Source organism: Heteronotia binoei, chromosome 3 (assembly GCF_032191835.1).
Source record: "Heteronotia binoei isolate CCM8104 ecotype False Entrance Well chromosome 3, APGP_CSIRO_Hbin_v1, whole genome shotgun sequence".
Lineage (NCBI taxonomy): Eukaryota > Metazoa > Chordata > Lepidosauria > Squamata > Gekkonidae > Heteronotia > Heteronotia binoei.
The window spans coordinates 98,460,264-98,480,449 of record NC_083225.1 but is presented as its reverse complement, the minus strand read 5'-3'; the positions used below and the strand labels follow the sequence as shown (position 1 = coordinate 98,480,449).

At 37.6% G+C, this 20,186-nt stretch overlaps 1 protein-coding gene across 1 annotated transcript in view; it reads right to left on the bottom strand.

Moving 5' to 3' along the window:
- HLCS (holocarboxylase synthetase) overlaps positions 1-20,186 on the bottom strand; it is a 303,409-nt gene that overhangs the window by 43,931 nt on the left and 239,292 nt on the right. Inside the window, exon 8 of the mRNA XM_060234279.1 lies at positions 18,134-18,294. Within this exon, the coding sequence (XP_060090262.1) occupies positions 18,134-18,294 (161 nt within the window). The remainder of the gene's footprint in view (positions 1-18,133; positions 18,295-20,186) is intronic.

Below are 20,186 nucleotides of genomic sequence, written 5' to 3'. Positions count from 1 at the left end.
ACAGTTGTCCACACTGCAGTGTATAAGGGAAGGTGAGGATTTTCTTGACAAAACGCATGAGGCGCTCTTGAAAAGACAAGAGGAGGGAGAGGAAATGGTATCTCAGCAATTAGAAGAGAACCCAACACAGCACGAGGGTTCCTGGAAAAATGTACCCCAAAGGAGAAAGAAAGTCAGGAGATGTTCTGAGCCCCTGCTGCTCAGCAATAGGTTCCAGGATCTCCCCAGAGTAATTGATTCTGAACCACTGGAACAAGGGCTACTTCCCCAGTCTCCACGAAGCTTGAAGAAAGTTTCTCCGGATACTGTGGATAAGAAGCCCGGAGCTTCTGCTCCCCAATATAGGAAGAGGAAGGTGGTGGTGATTGGAAACTCCTTGATCAGAAGGGTGGAGCCCAAAGTGTGCCAACTGGATTTGTCATCCTGAGAGGTCTGCTGTCTGCCGGGTGCACACATCCAGCATGTCACAGAAAGGCATGGAAGACTTATCAAGCCCACGGATTACTATCCTTTCTTGCTGATCCACGTGGGAATGAATGATACTGCCTGTTATAGCCCTGAATGTATTAGAAAAGACTATGTGGCTCTGGGTCAGAAGGTGAAGGAGCTGGGCACACAGGTTGTGTTCTCATCAGTGCTTCCTGTTGAAGGCTGTGGCTTAGGATGAGAAAGAAGCATACTTCAAATAAATGACTGGCTACGTCGATGGTGTCGTCAGGAAAGTTTCAGATTTCTGGACCATGGCTTATGCTTTCCAGATGGTGGTCTTCTATCGGGTTAAGGTTTGCACCTTATGGCGGTAGGAAAAAGGATGTTTGGTAACAGCCTTGCTAACCTAATAAGGAGGGCTTTAAACTAAATTGTATGGGGGAGCGAGACAATAATTTAAAGCCTCGTATGATGCCAGAAACTGGGGATAAGAACATTAAAGATTTGCAAAGAATGGCGCATACGCTAGGCAATGTTAACTTGCAGGCTTGTATGGAAACTAAACTCTCAGGATGCATAAAATGTGGATTCCGATGTCTCTACACTAATGCATAGAGTATGGGAAACAAACATGAGGAACTGGAAGTCCTAATATAGGAAGGAGACTATGACATAATAGGCCTTACTGAAACCTGGTGGGATGACACTCACAACTGGAATATTAGGATTCAGGGGTACAACTTATTTAAAAGGGACAGGCAAATGAGAAAGGCTGGAGGTATAGCAGTATATGTGAAGGAGGTATATACTTGTGAGGAAATATGTGAATCGAGCATGGCAGCTCAGTTGAGAGTCTTTGGGTAAAAATAAAAGGAGTAAGAAATAACAGTGATATTATTGTGGGGGTCTGCTATAGATCAGCAGGTCAGGCAGAGGACTTGGATGAGATACTTCTACAGCAGATTGCAAAGTTGTCCAAGAGCAGGGATACCGTGATCATGGGAAATTTCAATTACCCGGACATCTGTTGGAAGTCCAACTCTGCTAAAAATGAAAAGCCAAATAGATTCCTGACTTGTCTTGCTGACAACTTCCTTTTCCAGAAAGTGAAGAAGGAAACAAGGGGATCTGCTATCTTGGATTTGATTCTCACCAACAAGAAAGAATTGATTGAAGAAGTGGAAATAGTGGGCACCCTGGGCAATAGTGACCATATGATTTTGGAATTTACAGTCTTAGAGAAGGGAAAAGCTATACGTAGTCAGACTTATAGGTTGGACTTCAGAAAGGCAAACTTTGATAAAGAACTATGCTGGGTAAAATCCCATGGTCAGAAATACTTAGGAGGAAGGGGTTTCAAGAGGGGTGGGAGTTTCTTAAAAGCGAAATACTGAAAGCGCAATCACAGACAATTCCAATGAGAAGAAAAAATGGAAAAAGCCTGAAGAAGCCGAAGTTGCTCCATAAACAGCTCTCTAAAGACTTGAGAAATAGAGACTTCTGGACTTCCGGTGTGAGTTTCCAACAGAGCTGTCGTCTCCTGAATAAGGGGAAAACTTAATCCTTTGTTCAGGGTAGTATGGAGCCTTAACGGACTCCCTGCCTGCATTTCTCAGTTAGAGATTTGCCCAGGATTACGTGCAAATACTTTGAGCCGTTGATCTCAGCTGATGATTGATTCCAAAGGGGATTTTTCTGACGCTTTGAAGATCTGGCGTGGAAAAGGAGCGTCATTCAGCATCTACAAAGGATTAAGAGCCATTCAATTGGCTTAAGTCTGTCTGGATCTCACTCTCTTTTGGGACTGATAAACATCTGAAAGACTAAGAAGACCGAAGTTTAAAAAGCATAGCCGCTAAGGTACTTTGATCATTATCTCTCACTCCGGGATGTTTCTAAGCTAATCTAAATAACAGTGGAAGGTGGGAAAGCTCGAATAAGAAAGAAAGCGAGGGGAGGAGAAGAAATTTTGAAACTTGGACTCTGTTAAATTAAAGGCATTGATAGAATTTGGGAAAGAAGAAAATTGTTTTGAATACCTGTGGTCAATGACATAGGCTTCTGTGTTATGGCTCTGTACTTGCAATCAACATAACAAGTATTTAAAGACTGCGATATTTGGAGAACAAAAGCTGAGCTCAGTGAACCAAGAAGTAAAAGCTGAAGGTGTACTGGCAATCAACATAACAAATAAAGACCGCGATAGTTGGAGAACGTGATCTGGGCTTAATGAACCAGGAAGTAAAAGCTGAAGGTGAGAGGAGCAAGAAGAAGGTCTTTGCTAGGGATTTTTAACCATAGAGAAATTACGATCACCATTATGAAAGAGGGAAAATTGCCAAAAACTGTTAAAAATCAATATCTCAGCCCAGGAAGGTAGGAGAAGGACAAAATTAGTCATTTTAAACAGCAAGTTCTAAGCTACTGGACTTGGTGCTGGATTTAGAATTGGAGCCTTTTGAGTTTTTTGGGGTTCTTTTATGTCAGAAGGAAGATTAACTTGTGCAAGATCTCATTCTTTGGACAAAATGCAAAGCCAGTTTGATACCATGGAAGCCAGGATTATGAAGGGTGTGGAGAAGATGATAACAGCTAGCAAAAAAGAGCTTATGAAGGATATTGGAGACCTTAAAAAAGAAGTTGAAGATTTTAAAGATGAACTGGGTATGGTTAAAAACAGGGTCAAGGAGGTTGAAGAGAAAGTTGATGTACATGCTTCCACCTTATTAAAACTTCAAGAGAAGGTAACACTTTATGACTGCAGATTAATGAAAACTCAAGTGCATCTGAGAGGAATACCTGAAGGGGAGGGAATTGACTTAATGGATTATATAGTGAAAACAATTCCTGACTATTTAGAGGAAGATCCTGAAAAATTCAGAAACATGTTGGACAGTGTCTATAGAGTTAATTCATCATATGCAAAAGACAAAGGCCTACCAAGAGATATAGTTATAAGACTAAAATCTAAGGATGTGGCAGGGAAAATTCTAAATAAAAGTTTCCAAAAAGCTCTGACAGTGGAAGGGAGTAGAATCAAAATAATGAAAGAGCTACCAAGACAAGTGATAAAGAACAGGAAGAAATACAAGAGATTAACAGAGAAGCTGCATGCAGAGGGAAAGAGATACAGATGGATATTACCCGAGGGTTTGGGCTTTGAACAACGTGGAAGAAGGATTACAATAAGGAATGAGCAAGAGATGTACAGTTTTTTTGAAGAAAATAAAGATTCTGCATCATAATGGAGTACAAGTTACTATCTTGGAATATAAATGGACTAAATTCACCACAAAAACGAAAAGCAACATTTCATTGGCTTAAAAAGCAAAAATGTAATAAAATTTGTTTACAGGAAGTTCATATACAACAAAAGGATTACAAATTTTTGTGGAATAAACAATTGGGATTGGAATTTTTTTCACTGGCAGATCAAAAGAAAAGGGGTGTGGTCTTTTACATCAAAGAACAATTAGAACCAAAACTAATATTTAAAGATAAAGATGGAAGATATATAGCAGTGGAAATGATGATGGATGCAAAGAAAACGTTGTTATTAGGACTATATGTGCCCAATGGAGCAAAAATGTTTTTTTTAAAGACATTAATCGACAGTTGGATGAAGTGTCCTATGACCAGATCCTGATGGGTGATTTTAATGGAACAATATAAAATAATAGATAGATCTGGCCAAAAGAGGAATAATAAAGAAGGAAGACTGCCCAAATCATTTTTTGAGTTGATTAAACAAGAAAGCTTGGAAGATATTTGGAGAAAATTTAATCCTGAAGTAAGAGACTATACTTTCTTTTCAGCAAGACATAATACTTTTTCCAGAATAGATATGTTATGGGGCTCTAAAAGCTAGGGCCTCATAACTAGAAAAGTGGAGATTCTACCAAAGGTTTGTGCAGATCATAACCCAATATGTTGGATTACAAAATTGCAAAAGAAAACAAGAAGATGGAGAATAAATGAGGACTTGCTACAAGATAAAGATATTGTAACTTTTCTAGAAAAGGAAACTACAGCGTTCTTTCAAATAAATGACACTGATGATATAGAATTCAAGACGGTTTGGGATACTTATAAAGCAGTAATGAGAGAACTATTAATTACATTGAATAATAAAGATAAGAGGGCTAAAGAAAGGCAGAAAGAAAACAAAATTATCAACAAAATTGTGGCAAACAGAAAAGAGAAAGTGGATCAAGAAGGAATTAAAAGAGAATTTTTTAAATATTATGCAAATTTATTTAAAGGTGTGAAAATCAAAAAAGAAAAAATGGAAGAGTATTTACGAAATATTAAAATAGCACCCCTGACTGAGTATATGAAAAAGATTTTGAATAACCCAATAGAAAAAAATTGAAATTGAAGCAGCAATAAATGTAATGAAAGTAGGTAAGGCTCCCGGGCCGGATGGATATACAAATTTTATAAAATTCTTAAAGATGAGATAGTACCAAAATTGCAAAAATTGATGAATACGATAAGAATAAAAGGGGAAATTCCAAATACTTGGAAAGAAGCTGTAATTTCGTTGATTCCCAAGGAAGATAGAGTTGTCACAAATGTAAAGAACTTTAGACCAATTTCATTATTAAATAATGATTATAAGATATATACAAGAATCTTGGCAGAACGACTTAAGCAATATTTGATCAATTTTATAAAGGAAGATCAAGGGATTTCTCCCTAAAAGGCAAATAAGAGATAATGTAAGAACTGTTGTAAATATTGTAGAATATTATGAGAAGCATCCAGAAAAAGAGATGGCGTTATTTTTTGTAGATGCAGAAAAAGCCTTTGACAATTTGAACTGGGACTTTATGTTTGCAGTAATGGAAAAAATAAATCTGGGAGAATATTTTATAAGAATGACGAAAGCAATATACACGGATCAATGTGCAAAATCGTGTATAAATGCAGACCTTGCAAAAGAAATGAAGGTGAGCAAAGGTACAAGACAAGGATGTCCGCTTTCACCATTGTTGTTTATAATGACTCTTGAAATTCTGTTAATGCAAATACAAGACGACAAAGAGATAGAAGGATTGAAAACTAGAGGATTTTCTTATAAATATAAAACATTTGCAGACGATATTGTGTTCATATTGTTTGCTATCCTTCATATTGTGAAGGATAGCAAACAATTTAACAAATGGTAAAGGAAGATTTTTGAATTTGTATGGGCTGGGAAGAAACCAAGGATTAAGATGAACATTTTAACAGATGCTAAGGAGAGGGGAGCTTTTCAACTTCCAGATTTAAGACTGTACCATGATGCAGTTTGTTTGACATGGATAAAGGATTGGATGATGCTGTTAAATAAAAAACGTTTATTGTGAAGCTCATGGGAACAAATTCGGCTGGCATGCTTATATGTACTTTGGGAAAAATAAGATGGATGGTCTTTTTTCTCACCATTATATCAGAAATAACTTACTAAATACATGGATAAAATATAAGAAATATGGTGATGAAAGAAAGCCGCTATGGATAGTGCCAGCAGAAGTAATAAAAATAGCAGCTGAATCTGATGAAGACAGAGGGATGTCATATAACCAACTGCTAAAGATTCAAGGTGATAAAGTTGAATTAAAATCTGCAGAAGAGTAAAATAACAAGTTTCAAATGCAACAAATAAAAAGCTTGATGGAAAATGATATTAAATCTGTTGGAATTAGACATGAGCAAACGGAATTGGAAAAGGTTCTGCTTGGAGATAATGAAAAATTAATATCGAAAATATATAAATTATTGTTGAAATGGTTTACAGAAGAAGAAGTAGTAAAATCTCAAATGATTAAATGGGCAATTAATGTAAACAAGGACATACAAATGGATACATGGGAATATCTTGGAAGAATTCGATAAAAATATCAACATGTCAGAGTATTAAAGAGAACTGTTTCAAAATGATGTATAGGTGGTATATGACTCCGAAAAAACTGGCAAAGATGAGTAAAAAGATGTCGGATAGATGTTGGAAATGTAAAAAACATGAAGGTTCTTTTTACCATATGTGGTGGGCTTGTGGAAAAGCGAAAAAGTTTTGGCAGATGATACAACAAGAAATATCTCAAATTTTGGGATATGATTTTAAGAAAGTAGCAGAGACTTTTTTGTTGGGATTACAATGGAAAAATTTCCAAAAGAAAATAGAACTCTAATTTGGTACTTACTCTCAGCTGCTATATGTGCAGTTATGGAAACAAGGAAAAATACCAGAGAAATGGGATTGGATTGTGAAAGTTTTATCATGGAGTGAGATGGATAAACTAACAAGAACTTTAAGAGACTATGATTTGGAAGTGTTTAAAAGGGAATGGAAGGAATTTAGAGGATATATAGAAAAAGTGGAATTTGAAAGGACATTGGGCAATTTTCTAACAATGAATTTAAGAAAAGGGAGAAATTGAACCTTGATGGGTTAAGAGTACCTTTATAAGTGAACTTAAGTATATAACATCGGTGGAAGTCTAGTAAAGGAGGGAGGGGGGATTAGAAAAATATCCTATGGGTTAGGGATAGCAATGATATAATTAGATATTGTTACCATATGTTATTAATAAATTGTTTTTAACTCGAGAAATGGGGACTTCCGGTTTTGGCGATGCGTGGCTACAAGCGATTTGGACTGACGTATCCAGAGCCACTTTCAAATCGGTCCGTTGAGGGGTCGCCCCCAAAGGATGACTCAACTCTGGGGCCCAGGAAGGGTCCCAGAAGGCAGGGGGCTTGAGCGGTAGATCAGGGGTGTCAGCGGAGGCGGCTGCTCCCCGATCCCGCATGTCTCTAGCCTCATCGCTCCGATCGCCATTTTTAAATGGCAAGAGGGTCAGCCACCGGCTTCTTTCCCTTTTCTTCACGCTACATTTTGGACCTTAAAACCTTTTAATATCAAGATAAGTGACATTGATCTTCCTACTACTGTAAGTGTTCTTTTCCTATACTATTCTTTTGAATGGTAACATCTCTGACAAGTAGGAAAAAGGAAAATCAGGAATGAAGCAGATCTCAAGTGGGCAAAAGACTGAGAAGGGGGGGGGAGGGAAACTTTCCTCATTCTTTTTCAAGGCTTGCAAAAGTTTCTGCCTAACCTGATAACATTGAAAATACCTGCATGAGAAGATCACACCAACTTTTAGTTTTATAAGAGACTTGATGGTTGAATTTATTTGATCTACTTTAAACCCCCTTTGGGGGAGAAAAATGCTTTGAATTTTGGGAAGGATGTTTGCTGACAAGTGTACATGGATGTGAAAGATAGCTGACTTAAAATGCTTTGAAGCTTAAATTGAAGTGCTCTGAATGAATTTATAAGAGATTTAATTAACTTCTAAAGGCTGGTGGGTATTTGATATTGATTTATAAGGCAGGATCACTGGCTATAAGAAGAATACCTCTACAAATTCCCAAAGTGAATTTTTATTTATTCTTGTTGGATGATATGGATATAACCGTTTAAACTTGTTTTTATTTTTTCTTTGCCTTTTTATCTGTGGCTGGAATTTTTTTTTACATAGTTTAAATATTTTTTTTGGTTTGGGACTCCTTTTTTATGCACCTTTCATTTTTCATTCCTTTTTCTATCACCAAATAGGGGAACTTTCCCCTATTTTCTTTTTAAACTTTAAATTTTTATTAATTTTTCCAACAATAACCAACAACTTTGATACATGCTCAATAGCAAAATAAATATAGTAATATACATACTTTATATTCATGGCTTAATTATCATTTAAACCAAATTAATTAGAGTACCTCTAAGTCCTTCTATCACTTCACTCCATTACAAACATCCAATGCACTATCAAACAATATATGATTTACTATTTAAAAATAATCATCAATAATAAGAGAAATCAATATATTTTTTTGGAATATACTTTTCAGGGTCTTCTTCCGAATTTATATAATTAAAAAAAGGATACCATTTCTCAATAAAATTATTGTTCTTATGTTGTAAATCCAATACTCTTATTTGTAAAGCTAATTTATCTAGTGCTGCTACCTCCCATACTTTAGTCATCCATTGTTATATATTAGGGGACACCGCTCTTTTCCAATGTTGGGCTATCAAAAGCTTTGCTGCCATCAACAAAAGAGTTACTAATTCCTTTCTCAATTGAGAAAGTTTTACATTGGGCCAATAATTTAGAAGAAGGGATTCTGGAGTAAAGGGAATATCTTCTTCTACAATGGTATCTATTATAGTTTTAATTTCCCTCCAGAATTTGTTCATTTCAGGGCACAGCCACCAACAATGCAGAAATGACCCTTCCTGCTTGCATTTCTTCCAACATTCAGGGGTAGGTTTTATATGTGCTAAGAAAAGTTTTTTAGGCGTTAGATACCACCTTGAAAAGAGTTTGTAGTTTTGGAGTTTCAAATTTAGTGAGTATGTGGTGTAGAGTGGAGATTCCCAAATGGTCTGCCATTGTTCTAGAGTAAATAAAATACCACAATCTTTCTCCCAGGCCTTCTGCTGCCTTGTAATTTCAGACCAATCTTTAACATTAAGTAAATTGTAAATAGTCGATGTCAAACCTTTGGCTTGTTTTGGATTCCTTCTCAGCAGATTCTCAAAGATTGTTAGCGGCCTATCGATTACATCCACAATTTTGGGATTATCCCCTATTTTCTATTATTTTTTTGCCTTTACTTTTGGGAGTGCCTGATTTCCTTCTCTTTTGTTTAGATTACTGGCTTATTTTTTAATTTTGGATCTCTCTCTTGGATTTCAAATAGGGCATTCAGCCCTGGATTACAAATTTACACCTTGAAGTTTCTGAAATTTGAAGTTATCTGAAAGATGTTGTGGTGATTTGGATTTCAACTGAATCAACATTGCTAGACGACTTGTAATACTGAATTGTTGTTGTAGTGAAATGAATTGTTTTGCCTATTGACTATTTAGTGTGGTTGGCTAAAAAGTTCCGTTTATTATTACTTTTAGCATTGTTTTGGCTACCACAAATTGTTGATAGAAGCTAGAAGGTTTTCTTTTTAAAACTACTTCATAATAAGGGCATCGCTTGGTGGAGATTAGGTTATCTGTTATAAACAGGAACATAGAGTTTCAAAACAAACATTGAAGAGACATTATTGAACTTGTGGCTATGAGTGTGCTTACTCTAATAAGAATAGAAAATAAAGCTTGGATTGGTTTCAAAGGAATAGTAAAAAAAAAAGATAACAGAGAAGGAAAGCCACCATTTCCTTTGCCTAACACTCCACCTGGCCCAGGGAAATTTACGACCATGCAGGGAGATATGAAAGAAATGCAAAACACCTTAATGACTCATATAACACAGCTGACTAGTAAAGTAGACAATATTGGTGAACAGATGGCAGAGATTAAACAAGAACTTTTGGAGAATAGCAGACAGACAGCTGAGACCAACAAAGCCTTAAAAGTACTAGATGGTCAGGTGACAGAGACTATCCAAAAAGTGAAACATTTGGAAAAAAGAACAGAGTATATAGGATTCTAGACTCTTGAAGCTGGAAGTAGACAGAGCCGCCTATATGTTGAGGTTTCAAAATATACCAGAAGAGAAAAATGAAGATTTACAGAAAATTTTAAGTGAAGTCTTGGCTGAAAGTTTACCAGTGACTCCTCAGAGGATAGAAGAAGAGTTTGATCAAGTTAGATGGGTGCCATCGAGCTATACAAATTGAAACAAATTACCTAGTGAAGTTCATTTGAGACTCACAAGAAAGAGGATTAAAGATGACATTTTGAAGCAAGTAAAGGACAAGCCTAAAATGATAGCTGGAAAGATGGTGAAAATTCTAAGAGACGTACCTTGGCCAGTGAGACAAAAGAGGAGAGAATATCAAGCATTAACAGACTTTTTGAGAGGAAGAGAAATGTCCTACATGTGGCTAATGCCAGAAGGCCTTCTTTTTACCTATGAGAACAGATACAGGATTAACTCCATTTTTAAAGCTCAGAATTTTCTTGATAGAGTGAAGGAAAAAGAAGGCAAGGAAAAGAAGGATGAGGAGGAAGAAGAAAGTTCCGGTGAAGAAAATCCAAATGAACCACGGAGATACAAGACAGCATTCTAAAAAAGATAAGAAAGATAATATTAAGCAAATTCCATAATGGCTTCAATAATTTCAATTAATGTGAATGGACTCAACTCTCCTGCCAAAAGGAGGAAGACAAAAATGAAAATGGACATAATTTGTTTACAAGAAACTCGTATTTTAACTAAAGCTCAACATTTTTTGAAAAATAAAAACTTGGTAATTTACAGCGACAGACATGAACAAGAAGAAAAGGAGAGTGGCAATATATATTAAAGATAAATTTAACCCACAATTGCAGTACGCTTCTGAAGATGGAAGAATTCTATTAGTAGAAATTACAGAGGATAATAAAAAATGTTTACTTGTAAATATCTATGCCCCAAATGATCATCAAGAGAAATTTTTTCAAGATTTGCATCTTAAATTATCAAATGTGGAGTATGTAGAATACTGTCTAATAGGAGATTTCAATGCAGTTTCTGACAGACAACTGGACAAAAAATGCACAAACAGATGAAAAGTAAAGGTCTTCAGTTGCCAACAAGTTTTTGGAAATTAGCAGAAGAAATTGATTTGGTTGATGTATGGAGAACAAGATATCCCAACTCCAAAGACTTTACTTACTATTCATTTAGCCACCAAACATGGTCAAGAATCGATATGTGTTGGCTCTCTGCAAGTATGATTAAAGACTTAGTTGATACAGAAATTCAAACAAGAGACATTTCAGACCATAGCCCTGTAATGATAAAGCTCAAAGGCCCACAGACCAGAAGATCATGGAGGCTCAATATTTAAATTTTGAAAGATAAAGACTTTCTCAAAGAATCTAAGGTGGAAATGGAATCCTTTTTTAAACAGAACATAACACAAGAGGTAAAGATGCAAATAGTTTGGGACACTGCTAAAGCTTATTATAGGGGTCTTGCAATTTGATATAGTATCAAAAAAAAAGAAAGAACTGAAAACTTAAACTTAATGTCACAAGCTGGAGAAGCTGAAAAGAATCTTTAAAAACAGCCAACAAAATATGAATTTCAAAAAAAGGTGAAATAATTGAATTGAATTAAATTGAATTGAATTTGAATTTAATTCTTAAATCAAATTGAATTTAATTCTTAAATCAAATTGAATTTAATTCTTATGGAAGAGATGAAGATTAAATAGAGGTATGCTAGACAAAGATTTTTTTGAACATGCCAACAAGCCTGGAAGGTGGTTGGTTTATAGGATGAGAAAATAAAAGGCCAAAAGAATAATTACAACACTGAAAGATGAGAACAACAAAGAGAAAACTCAAAAGCAAGAAATATGTCAAATTGTGGAACAGTTCTATAAAAATTATATGAAGATAAACACGTTCATAAAATAGATTTAGAAGACTATATCAACCAAAATAATCTCAATAAATTTACAGAACAACAACAAAAATTTTTAAATGAGCCAATAACAATAAGGGAACTTGGAGATGCAATGGCATCTCAAAATAATGGTAAAACTCCGTGTCCAGATGGATTGCCTGCAGAATTCTACAAAGCTTATGAAGAGTCATTACTCTTATCATTTAATCGTCTTATTGAAAAGATTCAAGAGAAAGGCCAAATACCAGTTTCATGGCAAGAAGCTACAATATCTTTGATCCCAAAAGAAAATAATGATTTGAAAGATATTAAAAACTATCATCCAATCTCCCTTTTAAATGTGGATTATAAAATTTTTGCTGCAATATTGGCACAACGTTTGAAGAAAGTTCTACAGTCCATAACACATTATGATCAAGCAGGATTCCTTCCTAAAAGATATTTGAAAGATAATGTCAGAACAGTTTTGTAATATCTTGGAATATTATGAGACTCATCCAGAGAAACAACTGGCTTTAATTTGTTTAGATGCTGAGAAAGCCTTTGATAATGTTCGTTGGCACGTTATGCTACAGCAACTGAAAGGCATGGAATGTGGTGAAAATTTGAGAGCAGTAGAAGCAAAATGCAAGGGTGACCGTGAACAATGAACTAACAGATGTAATTAACATTCAAAAAGGTACAAGACAAGGCTGTCCATTGTCACCTCTACTTTTATCTTATCTCTAGAGGTACTGAATAATCAAATAACGGAAGATACAAGTATAAAGGGAGCTGTGATAAAAGATGAACAATATAAACAGAGCCTTCGCAGATGATTTAATCTTTATATTAGAATAACCCATGGACTCAATAGACTGCCTTATAAATAAGATTAAACAATTTGGTTACTGGGCAGGATTAAATATTAATTACCATAAAACAAAAATTTTTGACAAAGAATATGACGATGGAACAAATTCAATCCTTCCAGCAAAAATCAGGGTTTTTGTATGAAAAAAGGATCAAATATCTAGGTGTTGTTATTTCAAATAAGTGTAGCAACTTAAACAGATAATTATGACAAAAACTACTTAAAGAAATTAAAAAAGATTTGGAAAAATGGCACGACTTGAACCTATCTTTAATGGGAAGAATAGCCTTAATAAAGATGAATATCCTCCTAAGGTCACTATTCCTGTTTCAAACTATTCCAATATTTTTAAATAGTGGATTTTTTCAAGAACTGAACAAGATGGTCGCCAAATATGTTTGGCAAGGCAAAAAATCTAGAATTAAATTAAAGACACTGCAAGATTTGAAATTAAGAGCAGGTATGGACCTTCCAGACTGGCAATTGTATTATAAAGCTTCTGCGCTTCTATGGGTAAGAGACTGGATACTGCTGAATGACAAGAGACAATTGTTGTTAGAAGGACATGATCTTACTATGGGGTGGCATGCATATTTATGGTATCAAAGACTTGAAGGCCATTCCTATTTTAAGAATCACTGATTTCGAAAATCCTTGTACCATACGTGGCCATGGATAAAGACCAGAATTTATCAGTTTAGTTTGACATGACTTGTTCTTGAGTACTAAGAGCCAGCATGGGTTTCTCAAGAATACAGGGAATGCTTATTAAATTTGCAGATGATACTAAATTGGGAGGGGTTGCAAACACGGAAGATGACAGAAACAGGATACAGGATGACCCTGACAGGCTGGAAAACTGGGCTAAAATCAATAAAATGAATTTTAACAGAGATAAATGTAAAGTTCTGCATTTAGGTAGGAAAAATCCAACGCACGGTTATAGGATGGGGGAGACTTGTCTTATCAGCTGTATGTACAAAAAGGATCTAGGGGTCTTAGTGGATAATACACTGAACATGAGTCAACAGTGTGATGCGGTGGCTAAAAAGGCAAATGCAATTTTGGGCTGTATCAACAGAAGTATAGTGTCCAGATCACGTGATGTGATTGTATCGCTTTACTCTGCTCTGGTAAGACCTCACCTGGAGTATTGTGTTCAGTTTTGGACACCACATTTTAAGAAGGATATAGATAAGCTGGAACAGGTCCAGAGGAGGGCAATGAAGATGGTTAGGGTTCTGGAGACCAAGTCTTTGAGGAAAGGTTGAAGGAGCTGGGGATGTTTAGCCTGGAGAGAAGGCGGCTGAGAGGTGATATGATCACCATCTTCAAGTACTTGAAGGGCTGTCATATAGAGGATTTGTGTGGAATTGTTTTCTGTGGCCCCGGAAGGTAAGACCAAAACCAATGGGTTGAAATTAAAATAAAAGAGTTTCCGGCTCAACATTAGGAAGAACTTCCTGACCGTTAGAGTGATTCCTCAGTGGAACAGGCTTCCTCAGGAGGTGGTGGGCTCTCCTTCCTTGGAGGTTTTTAAAAGAGGCTAGATGGCCATCTGACAGCAATGAAGATCCTGTGAATTTAGGTGGAGGTGTTTGTGAGTTTTCTGCATTGTGCAGGGGTTGGTCTAGATGACCCTAGAGATCCCTTCCAACTCTATGATTCTATGAAAGTCACCTGGAGAACTAATTGAACGTTTTCCTTGTTTGGAAAGGGGCAGGCATGAGAGGCGGTTGTGAAGAGCAGCAGCTGGAGTGCAGCTATGCCACTGGTGAGATGAATTACCTCTGCCTGGAATGGTTGTGTCTCCACAGCTAAATCCTTCAGTACAGCAGTGGTGCTTCCCATTCCATGGAGGTAAATGAAGTTACAAATGGAAGTGAACTGTCCTAGGTACAGGGCAAGTCAGCTGAGCTGCAGTGTGAGCGAGATGAGGCATAGGTACAACTGGCATAGGGAGGCCAGAGTCCAGCTCCCAGATCAAACATAGAGTAAGCAATTTGGCAGCAAGAACAGGTCCAGGGTCCAAACATGGTCCAAAGAGCCAGAGTCATGAGGCAGAGGCAGTGGTGGTAAGGTCAGGAGTAAGATGATGTGTTGCTTCCACAGCCATTCTCCACCCTTTATAACAGAGATAGTTGTCTTGCAGCTGGATTGCATCATGCAGGTTTGTGCGCACCTATCCTCACTGTCTGGATCCAGATGTCTCTGGGCTGGTAATCGCACAATCCACCTTCTTTCCAGCATCTCGTGTCGAATCCTCCTTTCGTCTGTGTTCCAACAGTTCTGGAGACAGGGGAGGCAAGGCAGATGGTGGGATGCTTCCTGATTCTGAGCAATGGGGCTGAATAGCTGGAATGTTGCTATCAGGCTGCAAATCATTATTTGGCAGTGCAGAAGTAGTTTTTTGCAGCAGGCTATTTACAGAAAGTGGCTGTGAGCTGGGAGATTCTTCACATGCTCATTTATTTTCTGAAGAGTCCTCTGCCTCTTCAAGGGTAACTGTGCCAAGCTGACCCACATTTGGTTCAAGCAAGCTATTATTTATTTACAAGAGGGGACCCACAACAAAATGTTACATAATGTGTTGTGGCTTGTTTTTGTAATTGCTGTTAGTGCCTCCCCCTTGTTCCAGTTCTCATGAATGGATTATGAATTCTCTGGTCTGTCTTCCTTTTACTCTTCTCCATTGGCTTCTCTGTGTTTTCCTTTTAAACCTCCTTCCTTGGCTCCTCCCCCCTTGTCTCTGGTGCTTATCTGTCTTCCTGTGTGTGAGTATGTGTTGTCAAGTCTGCAGATTCAATGATGAGTCAGTGTGGATACAAAGACTCTACTTTATTGATACTGTTTACTTGTGGCCTAAGCCAGGTGTTGAAAAGACTAAAGTCCATACAGTAGATACATTGCATATAAGGTATACTTCAAAAGGATTCCTGCGGGGGGGCAGGAATTGTGCAGAGGACATTCACACATAGATGTTACAAATACATTCTCATGTTGATTAGAGGCCCGCATGGCCCTGATGCTTCCAGGCTCCTTCCTCTCCCTCAAGCCTGGGCTGAGAAGGAACAGATAAGACTTTTCACACATTACCATTTCAAAGCAATACCAGATCTCTAAAGGAGGGGGGAAAGGAAGAGAGGGTAAGCTAGCAGCATTTGGTTATACTTTGGTTCTACCCAGCATGCTTTGTGTTTGAGCCAGAGTTATAGACAGACTTGACATGTGTGGTTGTACTCAGCGTCTTTTCCTTCAGCTCCCATTGCTCCTGTTCGTTGGAAAAATAAGTCAATGTTTTCCCTTCCTTTCTCCTTCCTCCCTTGCTTGTGCTCAGCCTTTGGAAGGCTCCTGCTTCAGGGCCTCGGGAGTCAAACCCTGTAACCTTTGCAGTAGCCAGAATGGGCTCCATGGGTCCCCATGAGGCGGGCTGCCATTCTTCTGTGGCTCGACAAGTTTTCCTGGCACTGGCTTGGGAAGCCTAGGAAGCTGCAACCCTACCATCCTCTTCTTTGCTGGTGGTCCTGGTGGTATTGGGGACAGTTCTTGCGGTTGCAGTCCCAGCAGTGGCAGGGACAGTTTTTGCCACGGCAATCCTAGCAGCTATGGGGACAGCTCTTGCTGCCACAGCTTCCCTCACAGCTCCAGCAGTTTTTTCCACGGTCTCGCTGGCTTAGGGAACCATGACCTAACTGTGCTTGGGCCCTGCCAGCCTTGAGAAATCTGAGGCTAGATAGCCTTGGTAGATAGCCTATTCTCTGCACATGCACAGATAATGCTGTTTTACTTCTGGGGGGATTTAAGTATCCCCTGTATACTTTTTTTTAAAGATGTAAGATTTTTCTGCACACCTGGGGAGTCCCCCAAGTGCACAACCCCCCCCCCCCCTTTACTTGTGCTCCACACATTGAGGAACAGTTGGGAATTGCCGCCCCTTCAAAGTCCTGCTCATGACAACGTACAATTAAAACCACATGTTATATTTTGTCTGAAAAGCTAAATTATTAAAGCATAAAAAGAAGCAAAAACACTATTTGGACAACTGATGTCAATGGGATTACATTTGTCAACAGATAAAGCTCCGAATCAAAAAAATTACATCGGTAGACTTACCGGTAGAACCAGGCATCTTTCTGCTGCGTAACTGGAAAGGAACAAAAATCAGCACTAGCAAAGCAGAATTAGTACAAATGTTAATCGCCTCAGCCAGACTGGTTATTGCTTCAACATGGGTGAACAAAACGTTACCCAATCTAGAAATGTGGTATAAAAGAGTGTGGGACACATTTATTATGTGCAAGATTGCTTACAACACAAACGACATCTCATATGACCAATATGAAAAGCACTTAGTTGCTACATAGTACCCTCTTCTAATGTATCTTTCAGAGAATGACATCATCCCCAAAAATCCATATTATAAAAAGTTAATTTATTTTTAGAAGTCTTTCTTGTCTTTATTTAGTTTAGGTTAAATTGACTGATAGAGATAATACAAGTTTACTGCTATTATATAACTTGTATTGTTATTATGTTAAATTTGTACTACGACAAAACTTTCAATAAAATCCTTTTTCACTGAAAAGAAGGGAAAAAAGGGATTACATTTGCACACGAGGTGTTTTTGCAGATATTTCAAAGATTTCTACATTAAACAGTTCCACACCACAGTGAATTAAAATATTACTTTAAATTCCATCATACAGCATTTTCAGAGCCAAGTTATGAAAACCTGAAGCTGGGAAGTGTTAATCAAAGACAACTCCTAAAGGAAATGCTACTGGATACCACCTTAAATGAAATTCATACGTAAATAAGTGCAGGGCATGGATACGTTTTTGTTAACTAGTCCTGTAAAATACCAATGTCTTACAGTTAGCCAATATTCAGAATTGGTTATGTTCAAAGAAAATAAATGACGTGTTAAGATTGGTTTGTAATTTGAGCAGTCATGACAGGACACTTGATTCCCTCCTGAGAGGAAATGGTTAGCTTCATGCTTCACAGCTTGGGGAAAAACCTTTGCAAATTAAACAAAGGATGAAAAAATGTTTAAAAAGGCTAAAGTGACCACTGAAATTGCTCTAACAAAATCTAAAGAGGCAATTGTCAGTTTCTTCCCAATTTTCCTCATCATTTTTATAACAAAAATAAAGCAAGAATTAGACCAAAATGCAAACACACATTGATTACAGGAACTGGGTTACAGTGCACATTAAAACAGAATGGGCTGTTAGCTTCATTCTACTAAATATGTATTTTGTTCACTACAATATCTTCAATATTACTTACGAACAAATAAATATAAACTTAGGGCAGAATAAATGGAATTTTCTTTGTGGAGTGATGCTAATGAAGTAAAGTCAGACCTAACAATTGTATATGCCAGTCCTTTAGCTGAAGAGAAAGAAAAATAACAGAATTAATTTTTTTAAAAAAATACCTGGTATCCAGGTATTGATCTAACAGACTCCACAACTGCTAGAGAAACTAGATGTTGAATAAAAGGAATCCTTTGTCCCAGTTCAGAAGATAATGGAACGGTGACATGTAGAGTTGATAAGGCAGCTCCCACAGGACTCAGCCAGGTATTTCCACCACGACCTTAGATGAAAGGAGTGAACATTCAAAATAATTTACTCATAATTTACACTTTGTCACACAGAAAGATCCCACAGATCTCCTCCACTAATAGCGGCCCTTTCCTCCATAGACAGCTCCTTGCATTGGAGGAAAGTATCACTGTTAGTGGCATGGATCCATGGAATCCAATTTAGGGATGCCAGCCTGGGGATCTCCTGAGATTATGCCTCTTCTGCAGACTGCAGAGGTCAGTACCCCGGGAGAAAATGGAGGGTAGACTTTATGGCATTGTACCCCACTGGAAGAGATCTTGATTCTCTCCATGCTCCTTCCCCAAATTTCCAAGAATTTCCCGAACTGGATCTAGTAACCTTGCCCCCAGCCCCCATCCCTTGCCAGTAGCCAGAGGAGACCTGGCAACCCTACATCTGTTTCACAGAATTATTTGTCAATAACAGAATAAATGTTTCTAAAGGAGTTCCCAAGATTTTTTTTTAAAAAAAAAATCGTATTAGTTTTTGTCCTCAGAAGCAATACCATATCAGCTAATGTTATCAGACATTTAATTGTTTAAACCACTGGCTATAATTTATTTATTTTTCATATTTATATCCCGTCCTCCCCGCCAAAGCAGGATCAGGGCGGCTAACGATATCATAATGTCAACAGTAAAACAATATGTATAATAAGAAAAATACACTACTATACAACCCCTCTGGTGTCGCATCTATTAAGGGTGTGCATGTGGACATTTCTGATCAAAACCAGTGCCTGAAATTCCCTGCTTTGTTTCAGGTATTTCCTAATTAATACTAAATAGGGACTTTCAGGTACTACTTCTGGAAAAGAAAGTCCTACCTCACCAATCTTTTTAAGTGTTCTTAGCATATAGATAAGGGTGACAAAATACTTTTCATCAAAGACTTCTGAACAAACTTAGCTGTCAAGGGATAAAAACAGAAAAGAGCAAGAGTGCAGTAGCACACTAAAAACTAACAAAATATGCAGCAGTGTATTGAGCTTTTGTGAGTGAGCTCACTTCTCCAGATAACAGCTAAAATGGAATCCATCTATATATTGGAAAGTGGAATGATTTCAGATGCTGGATGACATTAGCAGGCAAATGACAATAGCAGGTGAATGACAACAGCAGGAGTGATTGGGTTAGGTGTCAAGTGGGGACCCACAACAAAATGCTGCACGTGTTGTAGTTTAAGTTGTAACTGCATTTTTTGGGAGACTGCAGTGTAGGAAGATATCCTTTTAAAACTTCCCTTGCTATTTAGACCTTCCTTTTATTTGTCCCCTCCTGGCTTAGCTGTATGTGAATACCAACTAGTCTGTATATTGATTTGATGGTTGTGCTACTTTTAAGGCTTGTAAAGGTTTTTAAAATTGGCTGCTGCTTTCTACTTTTTAACAGTGTGTGTTTAAGTTATCGTGTCACTACATAAAACTTTGACAGTCACTGTTTGAGAGTGTGAGCTAGTGCTGGGTGGCATCCCTCTGTATTGGGAAGCCTGTGCAGCTACAGGGCTGTGGTGAACGCTGGGGCAGGCCTGGGGCTTCTTCACTCCTCACCCAGCACTGTATGGGGCCACAAACCCTCCCACCAGCGTAGAGAACTGAGGTGAGGAGGATCAATTTTTCTGCAGACCCATGGAGCCCCCCTGAGTCTAGAAAAACCTGTTGGGGAACATGTCCTCTGTGGAAATAATTATCTGCACACAGAAGGGACAGTTGAGCATTAGCTATATAAATAATGCAGAGAAGTAGTAGGCATGGAGAAATCAGCATTGGTAATGAGACAGGAAACCTAGGTCTCAATTCAACCAATGTGGATGTCATGCCTGCTATTGTCATTTGCCAGCGAACATCATTTAGAAATGAGTACTACTCAGTTTCTGTTGTTT